Here is a 21,796-nt window from a genome sequence, read left to right on the forward strand (position 1 = left end):
TATGAATTCATTGTTTTGTTTCAAGCATCCATGTCTCCCCTTGGAGTCCATCAGAGCCTATAAATCAGATCATCCATCTTCTCTGCCCTAAACTCAGAAGAACTTGAGGATGTGCCCCGAGGAAGGTCACTGTGAACGTTGACCACAGACATGAATGAAAAGAAAACATTACGGTAAGTTTTTTCATTCTTTATTCCTCTCATTTAGGTAATGGGTTAACTGGTTAGAAAAAAGGGGTTGGGGTGGGGGAAGGAGGAGGAGGTTCACAGGCATTTTAAGTGCCAAAACCAAAAGTATGCTTTCAATGGTAGTTAAAGATAGACAGACAAATACACATCCACAACACACAGACACTGATAAATATATAAGGACTGCTTTTAATAAAGGGGAAGTATGCGGCTTAAACAACAGAGACAAAGAAGTGAAAAGTAGGAACTATAAGTTTTAGAATAGAAGATCAAAAACTATGGCAATGATTGTGAGATTTGCCTTTTTTAAAAAAACTATGAATATCATGAATAAACTGCCTCTTCCCGAAGGCTGCCACATATAAAACATTTTTTAAAAGTAGCTAAGAACCTGCTAATTTGCATAATTTTTTTCAGATAGGATATTAAAAATTCCCTAATTATGAAATGGCTGCTTCAAACAAAGAGTTGAGTTGGGTTCTAATTATAGAAGGATATACTAATATAGTACAGATCTATTCATATAAAGGAGGCCCTTAATTTTGAAAATCAATGTGTGTTAATCTGGTGAAACACAGCAGTGGCATTTTTGTACAGTTATTATTATTTTTTTAATGACTAAAAGTTTGACTTATTGTCTTGCTGGCTAACAGTCCATATTTTGGGCTAGGATGTTTGACAAAGGGATGACAACAGCTACTACAGGAGAATGAGAGAAGGCCAAAAAACTCAAATACACAAAGTAACCAACCCTCTTCTCCTTCCCAAGGAGGAGAGAACTCACAGCAGGCCCCTGCCCTAGCAGAGCTCATGTCCCTTGTGACCTCCCAGCAGAGGATCATGTAGATTCCCCTAAAAGCAGCCATTATGGAACCAACTGGTCCCAGTGGAAAGGGGGCAATGGCTCTCCTATGCTTACTGCAGCTTCTGCTTCTTTTTTTTTGAAACACAGTTTCACTATGTCAACCAGGCTGGAGTGCAGTGGTGCCATCTCAACTCACTGCAACCTCCACCTCCTGGGTTCAAGCGATTCTCCTGCCTCAGCCTCCCTAGTAGCTGGGATTACGGGCACCCACCACTACACTTGGCTAATTTTTGTATTTTGAGTAGAAATGGGGTTTCACCATGTTGGCAAGGCTGGTCTTGAACTCCTGACCTCAACTGATTCACCCACTTCATGGTGAATCTCCCCATGATCCACCCCAAAGTGCTGGGATCATAGGCGTGAACCACTGCACCCAGCCTACCGAAGCTTTTGAATGTTGACTTAACCGCATAAAAAATAATCCAAGTCTCCATGAGGAAGTGAAACAGCAAAAGTTAGCAGACACATTGCTTAGACTACGCCAACCCCCCAAAATAGGATGTTAATAACAGACATAAAAACAGATATACCAATTATGTTATAATACCTCTCATTTATCCAGAATCCTAACCACGTTCAAATAAATTAAAATAGTCTGTAACAGTGCAGAATGGTGATTAATTGCTTAAGAATTACTTTGAAGTAATACAAAATCCATAAACTCACAATTTAATCTTTTAAAATTAAAAGCACTTTCATATGCAATGTATTCTCATCCTCTGTAAATTATAAACTCATCTATTGAAAATTAAAAATTGTTAACCAGAATAATAGAGAATTTCCTCTAATTCCAGATGGCTAGGAGTTCGCTCATGTATTTTTCTGTATACTATCATATACAGAATAACTTTTTTCAAGATACCGTACAAACCAAGCTCTAAATAGCTTCCCATTTACTAAGAAAAAATCAGAGCCCTCTAAAACTCATGATAGGAATGATTAACAATTTAAAAGGAACAAGATAAACAATCATCTGCTAATTTGTGACTATATTTTCACACATTTTCATAATTAATTTCCAAGGGTGAGCTATATTCATATATTTTTTAAAAAGATTGAATCTGTAATAACTGTACATATCTATATGGCTTATGAAACAATACACATCCTATACCTATCTCACATTTTATCCTTAAGGTAAGTCTTTAGACTTATATTGTAAGTGTCACAGTATTGTCTAAAATAATCTAAACCATGCTTTACATTGCTTTTATATAGGAGGATATGGTATCATTTTGGCAATTTTAGTATATTTCGTTTTAAGGCGATTGTTCATTTTTCTTTTCTTTTTTTGGGGATGGAATCTTGCTCTGTCACCCAGGCTGGAGTGCAGTGGCAACATCTCAGCTCACTGCAACCTCTGCCTCCCTGGCTCAAGCAATTCTTGTGCCTCAGCCTCCTGAGTAGCTAGGATTACAGGCGCCCCTCCGCCATGCCCAGTTAATTTTTGTATTTTTAGTTTCACCATGTTGGCCAGGCTGACCTCGAACTCCTGACCTCAGGTGATCCACCCGCCTTGGCTTCCCAGAGTGTTGGGGTTGCAGGCGTGAGCCACCGTGCTCAGGCAGGCCATTATTCTTTACAGCTTGTCTTCTCTGTTTCTGTCTGGTGGAAACATGGCCACAGCAAGCGCTAAATGTCTCACCAGGAGCATGGCGCTCAGGCTGCAAGACTACAGGAACGCAGCCAGTCATTTCTGGGCAGAGGCTCTGCCCTGCCAATCAATCCTGACCCACTGGCCTGGCACAGATTCACAGGGTTTTATTGAGTATGGGACATATTTCTGACACCAAGAAAAAAAAAAAAAAAGAAATGAAACTCTTAACTAAATGGGACCTTTAGCAATCTTCTATCTTTCTTCCAATAGTTGGGACATTCCCAAAGGTTGGTGCCAGGCTGGACATGGTGGCTCATGACTGTAATCCCAGCACTTTGGAAGACCAAAGCAGTAGGACTGCTTGATACCAGGAGTTTGAGACCAGCCTGGGCAACATAGGGAGGCTCCGTCTCTGCAAAAAATAAAAAATTAGCTGGGCGTGGCGGTATGTGCCTGTAGTTCCAGCTACTTGGAAGGCTGAGGTGAAAGGATTGCCTGAGCCCAGGTGTTTGAGGCTGCAGTGAGCTGTGACTGTGCCACTGCATTCCAGTCTAGCAATACAGTGGGACTCTGTCTCTTAAAAAAAAAAATTAATTAATTAAAAATAAATTTTAAAAGTTGATGCCAGACACAAAAACAGATTACATTTAACTATGGATGTTTTTGTCTTTTTTGTAGATGCTTAAAATTATACTAGATCTCAGCATTTGGGGTCAGGCAAACATTGTGATAAATGATAGTTTGTTTTGCAGCTGGGGACTGGGATAAGGTAGGAAAATAATGATGGTAGATATAACAACAGAAGCACGTGGAAGTGGCAGAATTCCTTTCAGCCTTGACACATGGAAGAAGAAAGAAGCAGGAATGGTGAAGTTTTTGGGACAGTTTTGCACAGACTCCTTTCACCTGGAGTGAGGACTTGAGGTATTTTGGTGCTGTGACTTTAAGCTGGCAGATTCCGCTTCCTCTCCTGCCTTTTCCTTTTCTCTAAGAGATTATCATCTCACTAGAGTAAAAGCTTCTCTGTAATAGAATGACGCATTGCTAGTACTCTCCACTGATTTTATAAATAAACTGCTTAACAATTTTGTTCAGAACACTTGTAATTCTTTGCATTCACAGAAGAAAAAAATATGTTCTCATCTGAATGGTGAATTTCCTTAGTGCCATGAACATTCAGCTAATTTAATACCTCAAAAATTCTCTAAAGAAAATCGGTAAAAATCCCCTTGAAAATGTCAATAAAAACAATTTACAAGTAGAGACAATGACCACATGCTGTTTTTTCTTGTTTTTGTTTTTTTCTTCTGAGAAAGGGTCTTGCTCTCTCACCCAGGCTCGAGTGCAGGGCATGACCACGGCTCAGTGCAGCCTCAATCTTCTGGGCTCAAGTGATCCTTCAGAATAGCTACAATGACAAGTATGCACTATCATGCCTGGATAATTTCTTTTTCTTTTGTAGAGATGGGGTCTTGCTATGTTGCCCAGGCTGGTCTCAAACTCCTGGGCTCAAGCAATCCTTCAGTCTCGACTTCCCCAAATGCTAGGATTATAGGTGTGAGCCATACCACACCTGGCCAACATGCAGTTTTTAATAGAACATTTAAAAATGCTAAGTGTTAACTGACACCAATAGGATACTGTCACATAATATTTTTAAAGACATAATTATAAATACTATAAAATCACAGTCTACTATTTCAGAAAATCAGAGTCTACTTACTATTTGTATGTCTCAGAACGGATATACTCAAACACATGGGACACACCAAGCTGGAACTGGTCTGCAATGGGGGTCACCCAGGGATTGTTCTCTGCTTTGAATACCTGCTTCTGACCAGTTAAATCCAAGTTTCCTGGAGGAAAAAAAAAAACAAAAAAAACTGAAGGTCACTTCATCCAATACGGAGCAGGTCTAAGAAGTCCTTCTCAGTAAATACAGCCTAAGTACCCTAAATCAAACCCTAAGTACCTCTCGGATCATTTGATGTCTTTTAAATTTCTTAACCTGAGTCATCACAGGTACACAGTCATGACAGTACCTTGGCTCAAGAAATTAAGAACAAAGGAAGGAAGAAAGAAGACAGATGGAAAAGGGAAGCAGAGCGGAGGGAAGGAGATATTTTCTGCGGAGACAAAAATGACCTGTTCAAGATTAAGACAAGTGATAATATGAAAACCACTTGAAATTCTATCTTGGCAATGTCAGTATGCATCACGCCTTGTCCTGGCTGATCTGGACCCAATCTGATCAACACCACTTTTTTCATCAATCAAGAAAGCGTATGAATGGAGAAAGACAGGAATGTTACCCAAGTCAAATTGTTGTCACTCAAGTATAAGAGCATAAGCACATCTCGCAATCAGCCCTAAATGAATCTCATTAACATGGCAGTGTTAAAGACTAATGACCATTTAAAATCATTCCTCATTTCATTCTCCAGCAATCCGTAAGGTCAGATACTAATATTACTTTGTAGGTAAAGAAATGGAAACTTAAGGAAATTAACTAACACGCCCAAGATGAAAAAGCCAGCGTGAAGACTTCAAGCTGATGCTCAATCTCATACTCCTTCTTTTTTATTTTTATTTTTTGAGATGGAGTCTCACTCTGTCCCCCAGGCTGGAGTGCAGTGGCGCAATCTCGGCTCACTGCAAGCTCCGCCTCCCGGGTTCACGGCATTCTCCTGCCTCAGCCTCCCGAGTAGCTGGGACTACAGGTGCCCGCGACCACGCCCGGCTAATTTTTTGTATTTTTTTAGTACAGACAGGGTTTCACCGTGTTAGCCAGGATGGTCTTGACCTCCTGACCTCGTGATCCGCCCGCCTCGGCCTCCCAAAGTCCTGAGATTACAGGCGTGAGCCACCACACCCGGCCAATCTCATACTCCTTCTACAGTGTTTGGTGAGGCTATCAGGTTACACATCAATCTAGATAAGGCTGAGTTAATGAAGGTAGCCTAAAAAAGCCAGCAAGCACCCGTTATCTGGATATCCTCTGTTGACAACCAGTTGACTGGTTTTTTTTTATGTATTCAAAAATGGAAAAGGCAATGCGTGAAAGAACTTCCTAAAATGCACTCACCTGTGAAAATGAGAAACAGAGAAAGAGAAGTTAGGCAGCAGGGATGTATGTGGAGGTCTGTCCCTAAAAGTCCTACTGAGGATATCAATTTTCAGACTTCTCGTCCATGGCCTGGGACTGTTTGAACCTAGAGACACAGCAATGATTCTTTCTAAGACACAACTGAAGTTATATGTTGTTGCTGTTCTCAGGCTCTACTGCCTATGTTTTCACAGGTGGTAACTCAGGACAATGAAAACATATTCTGGGATGCAAGTATAGCACAAAGCAAATCATTGCCTAGCTGATCTGAGCTTCGGAAATGAAAGGATAAATGAAATTTTTTATGAGGAAGATAATGCAATATTGTTCCTTAAAACAAAATAATAGATACTTTGAATCTTTCCTTTTTGTTCTATGAACTTGCAACTATTCAGAAAAACAAAGAAAAGAAAAATGACTACAATTTCACAGAATCTTTTTAAAGAAAATAGACACTACTAAATATTAACATAGAGTAATTCATCATCTTCCCAAAGCTACTAAGAATTTGTTGGTGCTCGGTACAAAAATAAGCAGATCCATTTCTCTCCAAGATTATCAATATTGTCAATTTCCTCATCTTAATGGTGAAACATCGTTAGTCAGATATTAAGTCACTTGGGAAATCAGTGAGCTTGATTCTCTAAACCATGAGTCAGAAAGCTGCCTAGGGCCAATGAAAACCCTTAGTGGTATGCATTCTGCTTAGCTGAGTATCTCACCTGGGTTTGATCTTGTTGGCAAGGGGCTGCCATTGATCTTTGTTTTTATCTTTACTTAGGGAGGGGGTTTTTAAGAGTCCCAAGAATGAAACTGACCCCTTGTTCACATTTCTCTACAATTCTTATTTTCTCTTAAAATCTAGTTTGCTGCACTCAATATATCTTGTCTTCCATATCCTTCACGATTTTTTTTTCTCCAATTTTCTCTTTTCCTAAAAATGAATGTAATATACATTCCTGGAAAGAAGCCATCCATGTAAAAACAAGTCTATTTCTGACATGTCGTATTTTATGTGCACAATGGTATGTTGCCCATCGTGCTTAGGAGCCAGGGCTAGTAAGGGAAGGGGTTACAAACCAGACAACAGTGACCACGGTGCAGCAATGTCCTCATCAGGTGGGGATAGCAGTGCTGGAGCTCAATATGTCTCTCTTAAAACATGCACCTGAGAAACAACCTATGCTTATATCTTGTCATCTTCCTGCCTCTAATCTCTGCCCACAGACATCAGCATAGAATCAACTATGAAAAAAATAAACTTGAGGTGGTTGGAAAAAATATGTGTATTCTTGGCCAGGCGCGGTGGATGATGCCTGTAATCCCAGCACTTTGGGAGGCCGAGGTGGGTGAATCACTTGAGGTCAGGAGTTCGAGACCATATGGCAGTCTGGCCAACATGGCAAAACCCTGCCTCTGCTAAAAAAAAATTAGCAGAGGTGCACACCTGTAGTCTCAGCCACTCAGGAGGCTGAGGCAGGAGAACTGTGTGAACCTGAGGGGCAGAGGTTGCAGTGAGCCGAGATGGTGCCACTTCACTCCAGCCTGGGTAACAGAGCAAGAATGTCTTAAAGAAAGAAAAGAAAAAATATGTGTATGGCAAAGTGGATGAGAAAAAAGCAGCAGAAGCCATGAAAAGTACAAACTGCATATTTATGGAATAGGACAGAAATGAATTCCTAAGCTAAGGGGATTTTCTAGTTAGTGAGTATTTTGCCCTAAATATCTTTCCTTCTTCTGCAAAATTGGTTATCCTAATGAGAAATATAGTTGGAACTTCTAGTTGGTAGAATTTTATTCTGTTGAAGATGCATCCAGGATATTCAATTATTTACACAAGCGCTTTGCTTTTAACATCTGGTTCAGAGGGGAACTGCAGGAACACATCATTTTTTTTTTTTTTTTCACTTTGGGAAGAGTGAAAAGAGGAGGCAAGTCAGCTACATTTGGGCACACAGCATTTCTTAGTACACTGTATTTTCAGGGACTTTGGTGAGCATGAGAACAACGTGGAGTAGGGAAAGGATCCGGGAAGGATGACACACACAAGCTTCAGCGATTTCAAATTTGCCCTGGGAAGACTTGCTTGGGGTAATGAGGGGAAGAGACTCTTCTTTTCTAGCCTGCATCACAAGCTTGCTTCCGCTGAATCCCCAAGGCTTGCCCCGATCATCTGAAACTGGAGGTATGTTATAAGCAAAGCTGGTTTTAAAGGCCCCTCCTTAAACTTAAGGAATAGGTACGTGTTTCTGCAGGAAAGAAGCACCCGTGTTCTATTACTGATGGCCTGCAAAACCACTGTGGAACGCACACAGACTCTTGTTAACTTATTAACAGCATCTTACTAAGCGTGCCGTCTTTTCAGTGGTAATCCTCTGAAAATAATACACTAAAGTTCTATGCTCCCTGACTGCCACTCATGGAGGGAGAATAATGCCAAGAAAGGTCAGCCATGTTCTCTGGGCCCTTTTGTCTGAAGCCTGCAATCCCCTGGAGATCTGTCAATCCCAAGTGATGTCTCTATTTAGGTGCTGTCAGTGGAGACGGCAGAGGCATCACAGATTGCTAATGACGGCTGCTAACTGGAGCACACAGGAGATGCTGGATGAGAGCCAGACATACTCCCTTCAGGGAAAAGGAGTCACACGCTAATGTCTGCAACTCAGGGTTAACAGAAAGGACCCCAGGCTATTCATGATCATCTTCACTTATATCACTTTCAAGCCATCTGCACATTTTAGCTGGGATGGGGAGTGGGAAGGAAAGGACAGATGACTGGGTTACCCTCCCCACCCTCATCTGCTTACTTCAGTATTAAGCAATGCTACTAAATTAAATTCACAGGTGCTTCCTAAAGCTACTTGAACTTAGGAGCCTAATAGAAAAGAATGATTAGGGTTCACTGGGGAAAAAAGCAAAGAAAAAAGCTTCCTGTTTGATGTTGTTCTTTCTTTTTAACAAAGAGCCATGAAACCCAGGTATAATGTCCAGGGCAAACCTTAAAGGAGGAAACTATTATAAATGACAGGGATGGAAACTGCACGAGCCAAACAGAGCAATGTCTCTTCGGAGTTAGAACCGGGACTTGCTGTAATAGGGCATGCTTGTTTTGTTTTCCAACTTAATGTCACCGGTGGATAACACAATACCTGTTTCTGTAGCGCTGCAATCCTCCCAGCAAGCGATTTGTCTCTGGGTTCTCTTTCCTCACTCTGCACCAGTCAGGGATGAAGCAATTTCAGAAGAGGGTTAATATAATTAGAGTAAAGCTGGCCATTATACTGTGTGAAAAGATGACACCCGACTCATATTGGCCTAGCAACAAGTTACTATTGCCTCAGCAGAGCTCGTCTGTCAGCTGTCGGAGGTAGGTTCCCTTTTAAGTAATAACATGCAGGAAGCATCTCACCCCGCTGTCAGTCAGCCTGCAATCGCCCTGACGCCGCACGCTTCAGTGCGTTGAGTTAGGTCCCTCACCCATCCCCTTTATTAGAAGGCTGAGCGGCGCTCTGGTGGTGTTCTAACAAGGATCAGGCAGCAGGATTAAGCACTGTGACAAAGAGGATCTAATAAGCTAGAAAGTGGTGCATCTACAGACACGCTGGCTGGCTCCCAGACACAGATTCACTTTGCTCACTCCTCAGTCGGAAGGCGCAGGCCACTGGGGAAGCCAGGCAGCACCGTGATTAGCAGTGACCCTCTGACCGATGCTGCTATGAAGATCGTATATCACTCAGAGGCTTATTCTGCAATTGCAAATTGGATTTTCCATTTTATTACCCACAAAAGGACCACATATGCTTCTTTCCAAAGCCTCTAGTACAGCAAGCTTTGCCATGCAACTGCAATTGTGTAAACACTAAATCATGCAAAACACTCATTCTCCTTGCTGGTTATAAATGTGATTGAATGCAATAGGCAATTGCAGCCCCATTAATAAGCATGCTCATTTTCACTTGTGGAAATTGGTTGTTTCCATAATCACACTCTAAGAATTCTTCCTGAGTATTCAAAATCCTGAAACATGTGCCTAGCAGCACCATTTATCACATAGTAAGCAATCGAGGCAATCTGGGCAAATTTTTCAGGTCATCCAAGTAGCATTCCCTCCCTTCCTAATTTCAAAATAATACCACAGAGAGCTTTTTTAAATTAATGTACTCCAAAATCCATGTTCTCTCACTCACTCATAAATACATAAGATTGTGGTCTAACAAGGTAAAACTAAAAAAAAGTGGCTGATTGGGTACAGTCCATCATTACTATACTAGATTTATCCAAACCCAAGTAATTGATTTGCTCAGAAGGGATCAAGATTGGATATAATAACAGCTGAAAGATCACCTCTTCTCTGCAGCGAATCCTCACATGGAAGCTAACCACAAAAGACTACAATACAAAATAAAAGCTACATTTAGGGACGCTCCCACATAGACAAAGATTCTACACATAAGTCTCCATAATTCTCATTATGATGTGCTAGGGTACTAATTATAGCAGTGCATGATTATAGACAAATGGCTGACTCTGGGAAGTCCCTACTTCTTCACTTCTTTAGTAACTCACTTTACTGAGTGGAAAATGATCAGAAGGCCTATAAAATGCTCATATTGTAACAGACAGTGCCTGCAATAACTAAACATTGGAAACAACCGGAAATTTCATTCCCAGGTGATAAGCAGAATAATATGCTATAGCCATACTATGAAATGCTATTCAGTTATTAAAATAGAGTTATTTGTATGCACTGACCTGGAGGGAGGTCTATAATAATAAAAAAATAAGAATGTACTAAGCTTGCTATCAACCAATTTTTGAAAAAATACAGAAGAAATCCATATATGTATATGACTAAATGTTTATGTGTAAAAGAAGAAAAGAGTAATATTAAGTTATTAAGGTTGATTTTCTCAAATAAGGGAAATATTAATGTTGGTTTTCTCAAATTAAGGTGGGGCATGAGGTTGAACTGGCAGAGCAAAGGATAAAACATGAATTATCGATTTGGAGAATTCCATGTTGTTACAAGTATGGATTATTCTCATAATTTAAAAATATTAAAGTACATTGAAAGGGAATTGTCAAAAACAAATTCAAAGCACATGGTGCACACTAATTGGTACAAAACAGTATCTCTTAATTTAAGTATAGCCTATTGCAGCGAACATCACGTTTGCGGCCCATTCTCTTCTGTCTGCGTAATAGATGACTGTCTATAATGCCCTAAGTGGAAAGAGAATCTAGGTCTGAGGTTGCTTTTCTTTCTGTGCATCATCAATGCAATGTAAGCTGGGATGTCTCATGACAGCTCTCAAATTTATTCTGTGGAGAACACAAGGCCACACTGTCATTCCGGCAACTGTCTGCTTGGCCTTTCCAGCAACACATTTTTCAAAGAGGCATTCTGTACATTTAATACATGCATTGCATTGCTGCTTTAAGACACATACTAAAATAAACGGTTACTCTTTGGATCCAGTCGGGGAAGATAGTACAACTTACATAAAAAAAGATTTAAAAAGAGAAAAACACTACCCTAACAAATAGTTCCAACACAAGCAGCACCTGATGTAAGTGTGTGCTGGTGTGAAGAGGCCCCAAAGTGAAGAGGCCCAGAAGAAAAATAGCATTTTACATTGTTTCCATCCAATGCTCTTCTTGGCCATTTGATATCTGTGGTCCAGGTTAAGAAGGGATAGAAGGAACACTCAGTTGCTTATAAATATAATTAACAAGCAACAGAACAGTGCCATCCTCAACAGTCACCTCCAAGGTTGCCTTATGTTGCAAGTTGAAATTGCTGTTAAGTAAATAACTCATGTTTTAAAACTGGCATCCATTTAGGATTTCTCAATCATTCTTCTAAATGTGGGAGGCAATCTTGTTTTTGCTTGCCAGATTTCCTTTTTACTGCTCAGGTAATGTTAGGACATAACGGACAAAAGTCTGGTGGATCTGGCTCCTGATTCCAAGAATCATTCACTGACTTGGGCAAATTCTTACACTCTGTTGAGCTTCAGTTACCTCATCTGCCAAGTGAGAATAACACTACCAACTGATAGAACTGGGGACAGGGGCCAAAATGTGCATACAAAATGGTTCCATAAACTGGAAAGCACTTTGAAAATAGAAAATAAGATTTTCGCTATTAAGTAAAACCTGCAAAAGGAAGAAAATGTATACTTGAAGGCAGTTTGCCTAAAATAAGAGTCCCCTCAAGGAATTCTTAAACCCCTGAAATTGAATACAAAATTTGCACGGAGGCACTCTTCTGAGAAAAGCACCCATTCATAAGATTCGCAAAGGTCTGTGATCAAAAGTAGGGTTAAGATAAAATTTAGGAGCTCTGATTTCATTTCTTAGAGGACTGAAATATTTCTTTTTTTTCTTTTCTTTTTTTATTTTTATTTATTTATTTATTTATTTATTTATTTATTTATTTATTTATTTATTGAGACAGAATCTCGCTCTGTCACTCAGGCTGGAGTGCAGTGGTGCGATCTCAGCTCACTGCAACCTCCACTTCCCAGGTTGAAGCGACTCTCCTGCCTCAGACTCCCAAGTAGCTGGGAATACAGGCATGTGCCACCAAGCTCGGCTAATTTTGCTTTTTTATTTTATTTTATTTATTGTTAGTAGAGATGGAGTTTCACCATGTTGGCCAGGCTGGTCTCAAACTCCTGATCTCAAGTGATCCACCTGCCTCGGCCTCCCAAAGTGTTGGGATGACAGGCATAAGCCACCATGCTCAGGTGAGGACTGAGATTTCTTTTTTTTTTTTTTTTTTTTTTTTTTGAGACGGAGTCTCGCTCTGTCACCCAAGCTGGAGTGCACTGGCCAGATCTCAGCTCACTGCAAGCTCCGCCGCCCGAGTTCACGCCATTCTCCTGCCTCAGCCTCCCGAGTAGCTGGGACTACAGGTGCCCGCCACCTCGCCCGGCTAGTTTTTTGTATTTTTTAGTAGAGACGGGGTTTCACCGTGTTAGCCAGGATGGTCTCGATCTCCTGACCTTGTGATCCACCCGCCTCGGCCTTCCAAAGTGCTGGGATTACAGGCTTGAGCCACCGCGCCCGGCCGAGGACTGAGATTTCTAAGCAGCAGCAGTCTTCTGCACCTAGCAGGAGTTCCCAAGACTCTCTAGCAGGAGTCTTCTGCTGTGCTCCCTGGGTGTGCTCGGCCATTCCTTGTCATCCCCCCATGATCCTCACTTCCTTTAAGTTCCCCAGCTCGTAGGGGCTGAGAGGAGGACATCCTTCCAAGCTCCCAGGAAGACGGAAATGTTAGCACCAAGGAAGCCTCAGGTACCTTAGAAACCCTAGTGAGAAGCTGACTGCTGCAACGTAAACTGAAATAAATACACGTTCAACAAATATGTTTTGGTATCATTACTTTATACAGAATCAATAAAGTTATCACAAAACAGCCTTCACCATGGCTGTTTATCATAAACGAATAGGTCTGCCACCTAAATAATACATTTATCTGGCTAGTTTAGCATTTGCTTAACATTCTATCTCAGACCCTTTCCACAACTGTCCCGCTAGCAAGATTTAATATGAATAATACACAGAGTTGTTTAATTGATTTGTAATACTACAGACAGAAACAACTTGTTTTTCTCTTCCTAGGTCCTCTAGCACTTAGTAAATCCCTATGGCCTGAGATATATGGGCTTGTCAAGCCATCCATATTGCCTGGTTGCTTTTATTCTATAGAAGACCTTTGAAAGAGCTAACATTCTCTACACAAAAATAGTAGTCTATGTCAAGTGAGGGGCACAAAACATTGGAAGAGTAAACTTTAGAAAATAATAACCATTACATCTATAATTAAGACAGAAGGCCCAAAACAGTATCTACCATTTGGGCTTCTGAATATACAGATGTAAGTCAATACAATGACTAGAAAACATCTCATTAAGACCAAGCTGTACATTCTACTCATTTACAATTCAAAAATATCCTCCTACAAACTAACATAAAGCCAAAAGTACTATAATTCACAGGTGACGTGGTCTGGATTCACATCCCTGCCCAAATCTCATGCTGAACTGTAATTCAACATGGTGTAGGTGGAGGTGGAGTCTGGTGGGGGGGTGATTGGATCATGAGGGTGGTCCTTCATGGTTTAGCAACTGATCTTTGGTACTGATCTTGTGACAGTGAGTTATCATGAGATCTGGTTGTTTACAAATGCATAGCATCTCTCCCTTCTCTCTCTGGCTCCTACTCCCACCAGGTAAACCACCTCGCTCCTTCATGCCTTCTGCCATGACTGTAAGCTTTCTGAGGCCTCTCCAAAAGCTGAGCAGATGCCAGGATCATGCCTCCTGTACAGCCTGAGAAACTGTGAGCCAATTAAACCTCCTTTCTTTATAAATTACCCCATCTCAGACATTTCTTTACAGCAGTGTGAGAACTAATAGAGAAAACTGGTACTGAGGAGTGAGACATTGCTATAAATTTTCAGAAAATTTCACATTTTCAGATATAAAAGATATCTGAAAATGTAGAAGTGATGTTGGAACTAGGTAACGGGCAGAGGTTAGAAGAGTTTGATGGACTCAAAAGAAGACAGGAAGATGACGGAAAGTTTGGAACTTCCCAGAGACTTTTGAATGGTTATGACCACAATGTTGGTAGTGATATGGGCAGTGAAGTCTAGGCTGAGGATGTCTCAGATGAAAATTAGAAACATATTGGGAACTGGAGTAAAGGCCACTTTTGTTATGCCTTAGCAACAAACTTGGCTGCACTGTGCCCCTACCCTAAGGATATATGGAACTTTGAACTTGACAGTCATGATTTAGGGTATCTGGTGGAAAAAATTTCTAAGCAGTAAAGCACTCAGGATGTGCCCGTCTGCTTCTGATAGCCTATGCTCATACTCATGAACAAATAAATAATGTGAAGTTGGAACTTATATTTAAAGGGGAAGCAGAATATAAAAGTTTAGAAAATTTGCAGCCTGACCATGTGGTAGAAAAGTAAAGCTTATTTTCAGGAGAGGAATTCAAGCAGCATGTAAAAATTTGCATAAGTAAAGAAAAGCCAAGTGCTAACAGTCAAGACAATGGGGAAAAAGTGTCAAAGGCATCTTGGAGAACTTTGTGGGGACACCTCCCATCATAGGCCAGGAGGCCTAGGAGGACTGAATGGTTTCCTGTGCCAGGCCCAAGGCCCTGCTGCTTAGGATACTACTTCCTGGATCCCAGTCACTTTACCTCTGGCCATGGCTCAGCTCGGGCCACTGCTTTACCTCTGACCCAGGTACAGCTCGGGGCACTACTTCAGAGGGGCAAGCCATAAGACTTGGTGGCTTCCATGTGGTGTTAAGCCAGCAGGTGTACAGAGTGAAAGAGTTGAAGATTGGAAGCCTCTGCCTAGATTTCAGAGAATGTAAGGAAAAGCCTGAATGTCCAGGCAGAAGCCTGCTGCAGGGGCAGAGCCCTCATGGAGAACCTCTACTAGGGCAGTATAAAGGAGAAATATGGGGTTGGAGCCCAGACACATAGTCTCCACCAGGGCACCGCCTACTGGAGCTATCAGAAGAGGGCCACCAACCTCTAGACCAGAGCACGGTAGATCCACTGACAGGCTGAACCCTGCACCAGGAAAAGCTGCAGGCACTCAATGCCAGCCCATTAGAGCAGCCACAGGAGCTAAACACTGCAAGGCCACAGAGGTGGAGCCATCCAGGGCTTTGGAAGGCCGTCTCTTGAATGAGAGTGCCCTAAACGTGGAACATGGAGTCAAGGGAGATAATTTTGATGTCTTAAGATTTAATGACTGCCATGCTGGGTTTTGAACTTCCATGGGAGCTGTAGCCCCTTTCTTTTGGCCAATTTCTCCCTACTGGAACAGGAGTATTTACCCAATGCCTCTATCTCCATTGTATCTTGAAAGTAACAAACTTATTTTTTATTTTACAGGCTCACAGGTGGAAGGGACCAGCCTTGTCTCAGGTGAGACTTTGGACTTTTGAATTAATGCTGCAATGAGTTAAGATTTTGGGGGACAGTTGGGAAGGCATGATTGTATTTTGCAATGTAAGAAGAACATGAGATTTGGAGGGGCCAAGGGCAGAATGATATCGTTTGGATCTGTGACCCTGCCCAAGGCTCATGTCGAACTGTGAACCTCAATGTTTGAGGTAAGGCCTGGTGTGAGGTGGCAGGACCATACGGATAGTCCTTCATGAATGACTTAGCAACATCCCTCTGGTGCTGTTCTAGTGACAGCAAGTAATCATACACTCTGGGTATTTAAAAGTGTGGGGCACCTCCCCACTTCCTTTCTTGCTCCTGCTCTCACCATGTGAGTCATCTCACTCCCCCTTTGCCTTCTGCCATGACTTTAAGTTGCCTGAGGCCTCCCCAGAAGCTGAGCAGATGCCAGCATCATGCTTCCTATATGCCATGCAGAACTCTGAGCCAATTAAACCTCTTTTCTTTATAAATTACCCAGTCTTAGGTATTTCTTTATAGCAGCGCGAGAACAGACTAATACAGCAGGGTTGGTTGGGTTAGAGCAATGGACAAACATTTTCCCTGCACTGCTGGTTAGAATCCAAACTGGCACCTCTCCTCTGAAAAGCAATTTGGCAATTTATATTGAGAGCTGTGAAAATGTTCATACTGTGTGACCTGGTAATTCCACCCTAGTAATAAATTTATGCTGAGGAAATAATCACTCATATTAACAATGATTTATGAATACAGATTTTCAACTGGGTGTTGCTAATGTCCTTCTGAACAACTAGAAACAACTCAGATGTCTAGGCAGTTGGTTCATGAGACACTCAGAGGATGGTGTAATATGTAGCCATATGATTAAAAATGTTTTCAAATAAAATTTAATGACATGAGGCAATGGTCATGACATAATATTGAAGGTCAAAATGAAGGCTATAAAACTTATATAGCATGATCATAACTTTTTAAAACAGAATATATACACAGGTGTATAGGAAAAAGACTAGAAGAAATACACATATAAGTGTATATGCATATGAACAGAGAAAAGACTGGAAAAAAATCTCAGAATTTAAAGTGGTTATTTTTGGATGACAGATCATAAATGCGACCCTTTTCTGTTTCCCAGATTTACTGAAGCAGGGGTTCTCAAACTTGAGTGTGCATCAGAATATGTTTTACAGAATGACTAAAACCTCTAGAGCTTTTAGTTTCATAGGTCTTGGGTGAAGCCCTAGTGTTTGCATTTCTAACAAGTTCTTAGGGGATGATGATGTTTCTGGCCGAAGGACCACACTCTAAAAAAATCTCTTCTTTCGGCCGGGCGCGGTGGCTCAAGCCTGTAATCCCAGCACTTTGGGAGGCCGAGACGGGCGGATCACGAGGTCAGGAGATCGAGACCATCCTGGCTAACACAGTGAAACCCCGTCTCTACTAAAAATACAGAAACTAGCCGGACAAGGTGGCGGGCGCCTGTAGTCCCAGCTACTCGGGAGGCTGAGGCAGGAGAATGGCGTAAACCTGGGAGGCGGAGCTTGCAGTGAGCTGAGATCTGGCCACTGCACTCCAGCCTGGGCGACAGAGCGAGACTCCGCCTCAAAAAAAAAAAAAAAAAAATCTCTTCTTTCGCAAGGATAAAATTTTTAACATTAGAACTTTAAAATTTTAAATAAAAGAAAAAATTAAATCTATTTAGAGTACTGAAAAAAAATCTGAATTTTTAGATACTACCACAAGTTCTACAAAGGATAAAAACCCCCCAACTAAAGAATCATCATTATCATAATAATATTGGTTTTTATTTCTTATACATGTACCATGTACCAGATATCATTTCGGGAGCTGTGCACACATTATTCCAGGGTGTCACAATAATCTTGCATGGAAGGCATTTTTATGATCTCATCTTAAAAAAGCAGCAGCAACTAACATTTTGGGGGTTTAGGATTCTTACTCAAGGTCATGTGACTAGTAGGCAGCCAGGCAAGTATTTAAAAACCAATTTATCTGGCTCTTTCAAAGGCCTTGGTCTTTCCAGTATGTAACAACAGATTTTCTCCATCCTGTAAAAAGGTATTGAATATTGCTGGTATAATCAATAGTGACATGATTTAGGAGCACTGGGGAGTTATACACAAAAACAAGTCACACCTCCCTCACAGGGCCCAGAATTCTGTCATTGGAATCATTCCCTTTGGGCTGAAAGCCCTATTACCTCCAGAAATTTTATTTTTAAATTAAAACACCCTAGTAGGGTAATGCATTAGGTGAATACACTTTCTTTTCTTTTTGTTTAGTTTTTTTGGTTCCACTTTCAATTGGTTACTTTTTAAAAAATAATATCCTCTCCTTTTTTAGTTGACTGGTTAGTTTTTCCCCCACTTTTTATTGCATTAAAATACACATGGGATAAAATTTATCATTTTCATGATTTTTAAGGGTATGGTTTGGTGATATTAATACATTTGCAATTTTGTGCAAACACCACTGTACCATCGGCCTCCATAACTTTTTTCATCCTGTAAAACTTGAACTCTAAAATCATACAATAACTCCCCATTTCTCCTTTCCCTTATCTGCTGGCAACCACCATTCCGTTTCTCTCTCTGATTTTGACTGTTCTAAGTATCTCATATACATGGAATCATACAGCATTTTTTCTTTTGGACTGGCTTATTTCACTTCATATAATGTCCTCAAGGTTTGTCTATGTTATAGCATATGTCAAAATTATCTTCCTTTTTTAAGGCTAATATTCCACTGTGTATATAGTCATCTCTCAGTACCCATGGGGACAGGTTCCAGGACCCCTGTGGATGTCAAAATTGACGGATGCTCAAGTCTCTTACATAAAATAGTGTAAATTTTCATATAACCTGTACACATCCTCTGTGTGCTTTAAATAATCTCTAGATTATTTATAATACGATGTAAATGTGATAAAAATGATTTTATACTATATTTTAAGATATGTACCTTTAAAAGTGTTGTTCTGGGGCCAGGTGCAGTGGCTCAAGCCTGTAACCCCAGCACTCTGGGAGGCCAAGGTGGGCGGATCACGAGGTCAGGAGATCGAGACCATCCCAGCTAACATGGTGAAACCCCGTCTCTACTAAAAAATACAAAAAACTAGCTGGGCAAGGTGGCGGGCGCCTGTAGTCCCAGCTACCCGGGAGGCTGAGGCAGGAGAATGGCGTAAACCTGGGAGGCAGGAGCTTGCAGTGAGCTGAGATCCGGCCACTGCACTAAAACCTGGGCGACAGAGCGAGACTCCATCTCCAAAAAAAAAAAAAGTTGTTCTGCTATTTTTGTTGTTTTTTTCCCCACACAGTTTATTTTTTTGAGACAGTCTCGCTCTGTCACACAGGCTGCAGTGCAGAGGCGCGATCTCAGCTCACTGCAACATCTGCTTCCCAGTTCAAATGATTCTCCTGCCTCAGCCTCCCAAGTAGCTGAGACTACAGGCAAGCGCCACCACACCCAGTTAATTTTTGCATTTTTTAGTAGAGATGGGGTTTCACCATGTTGGCCAAGCTGGTCTTGAACTCCTAACCTCAAGTGATCAGCCCACTTCGGCCTCCCAAAGTGCTGGGGTTACAGGAGTGAGCCACTGCACCCAACCTCCACACTTTTTATTTTTATTTATTGATTGGCTGATTATTTTTTGAGAGATGCGTCTCTCTCTCTGTTGCCCAGGCTGGTGGAGGACTTCTTGGCTCAAGCAATCCTTCTGTCACACCCCCCTGAGTAGCTGGGATTATAGGCACACAGCACCATGCCCAGCCCAAATGTTTTTGATCTGTGGTTGGTTGATTCCGTGAATGCAGACTCTATGGATACGAAGGGCCAAATGTAAATACCATATTTTGCTTATCCATTCATCTGTTGACGACGCATGCGCTGCATTCACATTTTAGCTACTGTGAATACTGCTGCTATAAATATGGCTGTACAAATATCTTTCTTTCTGAGACCCTGTTTTCAATTATTTCGGGAATATACTCAGAAGTGAAATTGCTGGGTCATATGGTAGTTTTAATTTTTTGAGAAACTGTCATACAATTTTCCATTTCCACCATCAGTGCACACGGGTTCCCAACCTCATCTTTTTGTTAATACTTGTCATTTTTTTTTATAGTAACCATCCTAATGGATGTGAAATGATGTAGTATTGTAGTTTTCATTTGCACTTCCCTAATGACTAGAGATGTTGAACATTTTTTCATATGCTCATTGGCCATTTATGTATCTTCTTTGGGAAAATGTTATTCAAGTCCCTTGCCGTTTTTCAATTGGGTTGTGTTTTTTGTTGTTGCTGTTGTCGAGTTTTAGTTCTCTGTACACTCTAAATTTTAATCCTTTATCAGATACACAATTTACAAATATTTTGTCTCATTCTGTGGGTAGTCTTTTTAGAAAAAATATATTTTAATTGACACAGTGAAATTATACATACTTATGGGGGTACAATTTGATGTTTTGATACATATCTATGCTGGATAACTATCCAATCTGGGTGGCTAGGGTATCCATCACCTCATGCACTTATTTCTTTGTGGTGAGAACATTTGAAAGCCTCTCTTCTAGCTGTTTCCCAATATACAATATTTCACTGTTAGTTACAGTCACTCTACCGTGTAACAGAACATCAAAACTTATTCCTATATCTACTTGTAACTCTGTATCCACTGGTCAACATCTCTGCATCCTTCCTTCTCTTCCCTTCCCTCCCAGTCTTTGGTAACCACTATTCTACTTCCTGCTGCAATGATACCAACTCCGTTTTCATTAAGAAAAAAAAGATCTCATATGAGTGAGATCATGTGTTATGTGTCTTTCTGTGCCTGGGTTATCTAAACATGACTTCCTTCATATTCATCCATCTGTGGCAAATGAGAAGATTTCATACTTTTTATGGCTGAATAATATTCCATTTTATATATATATATACACACACACACACACACACACACACATACATACACACACACCACATTTTCTGTATTCATTCATGCATTAATGGACACTTAAGGCTGATTACATATCTTAGTTATTGTGAATAGTGCTCCAATAAACATGGGAGTCGAAGTTTTCTCTTCAACATACTAATTTCTTTTGGATATATACCTAGTAGTGGAATTGCTGGATCGTATGGTAGTTCTATTTTTAATTTTTTGAAGAATCTCCAGACTGTTTTCCATAATGGCTAATTTACAATCCCACCAACAATGTGTTTCCCTTTCTCTACATCCTTGCCAACACTTACTTTCTTTTCTCTTTTTAACAATAGCCACGCTAACTGGAGTGAGGTGGTATTTCATTGTGGTTCTGATTTGCATTTCTTGATGATTATTGATGTTATTTTTTCATATACATGTTGGCCATATGTATGTCTGTTTTTGAGACATGTCTATTAAGGTAGTTTGCCCAATTTTTTAATCAGGTTTTTTTTTGCTGCTATGAGCCTTATATATTCTGAATATTAACCTCTTGCCAGATACATAGTTTGTAAATATTTACTCTCATTCTTTAGGTGACTCTTCACTCTATTAATAACTTCCTTTCCTATGCAAAAGCTTTATAATTTGATGTGATCTTGTTTGTCTAGTTTTGCTTTTCTTGCCCGTTGCTTTTGAAGTCTTATTTAAAAAGCCCTTCTCCAGGTCAATGCTGTGAAAAGTTTCCTCTATGTTTTCCTCTAGTAGTTGCGTAGTTTTGAGTTTTACATTTAAATTTTTAATCTGTTTTGATTTTTTTTTTTTTATGGTAAGAGGTAGAAGTCTAGACTCAGTCTTTCGCATGTGGATATCCAATGTTCCCAGCACCATTTACTAATGTGTGTTCTTAGCACCATTATGAAAAATTAGTTGGCTACAGGTGTGTAAATTTATTTTTGGGCTCTCTATTCTGTTCCACTGGTTTATGTGTCTGTTTTTAAAGCCAGTACCATGCTTAGGTTACCATAACTTTGTAGTAGCATTAACTCTTGAACAACAACTTTTGACTCCCCCAAAATAACTATTAACAGCCTGCTATTGATCAGAAACCTTACCAATAACATAGTCA

The 21,796-nt window shown here is 40.6% G+C and overlaps 1 protein-coding gene across 1 annotated transcript in view; it reads right to left on the reverse strand.

Annotated features, from left to right (window-relative positions):
* RSU1 (Ras suppressor protein 1) overlaps window positions 1-21,796 on the reverse strand; it is a 234,865-nt gene that overhangs the window by 103,617 nt on the left and 109,452 nt on the right. Inside the window, exon 8 of the mRNA XM_010354758.2 lies at window positions 4,374-4,506. Coding sequence (XP_010353060.1) covers window positions 4,374-4,506 — 133 coding nt within the window. The remainder of the gene's footprint in view (window positions 1-4,373; window positions 4,507-21,796) is intronic.

The sequence above is a fragment of the Rhinopithecus roxellana genome, chromosome 11 (assembly GCF_007565055.1).
Source record: "Rhinopithecus roxellana isolate Shanxi Qingling chromosome 11, ASM756505v1, whole genome shotgun sequence".
NCBI classification, from domain to species: domain Eukaryota; kingdom Metazoa; phylum Chordata; class Mammalia; order Primates; family Cercopithecidae; genus Rhinopithecus; species Rhinopithecus roxellana.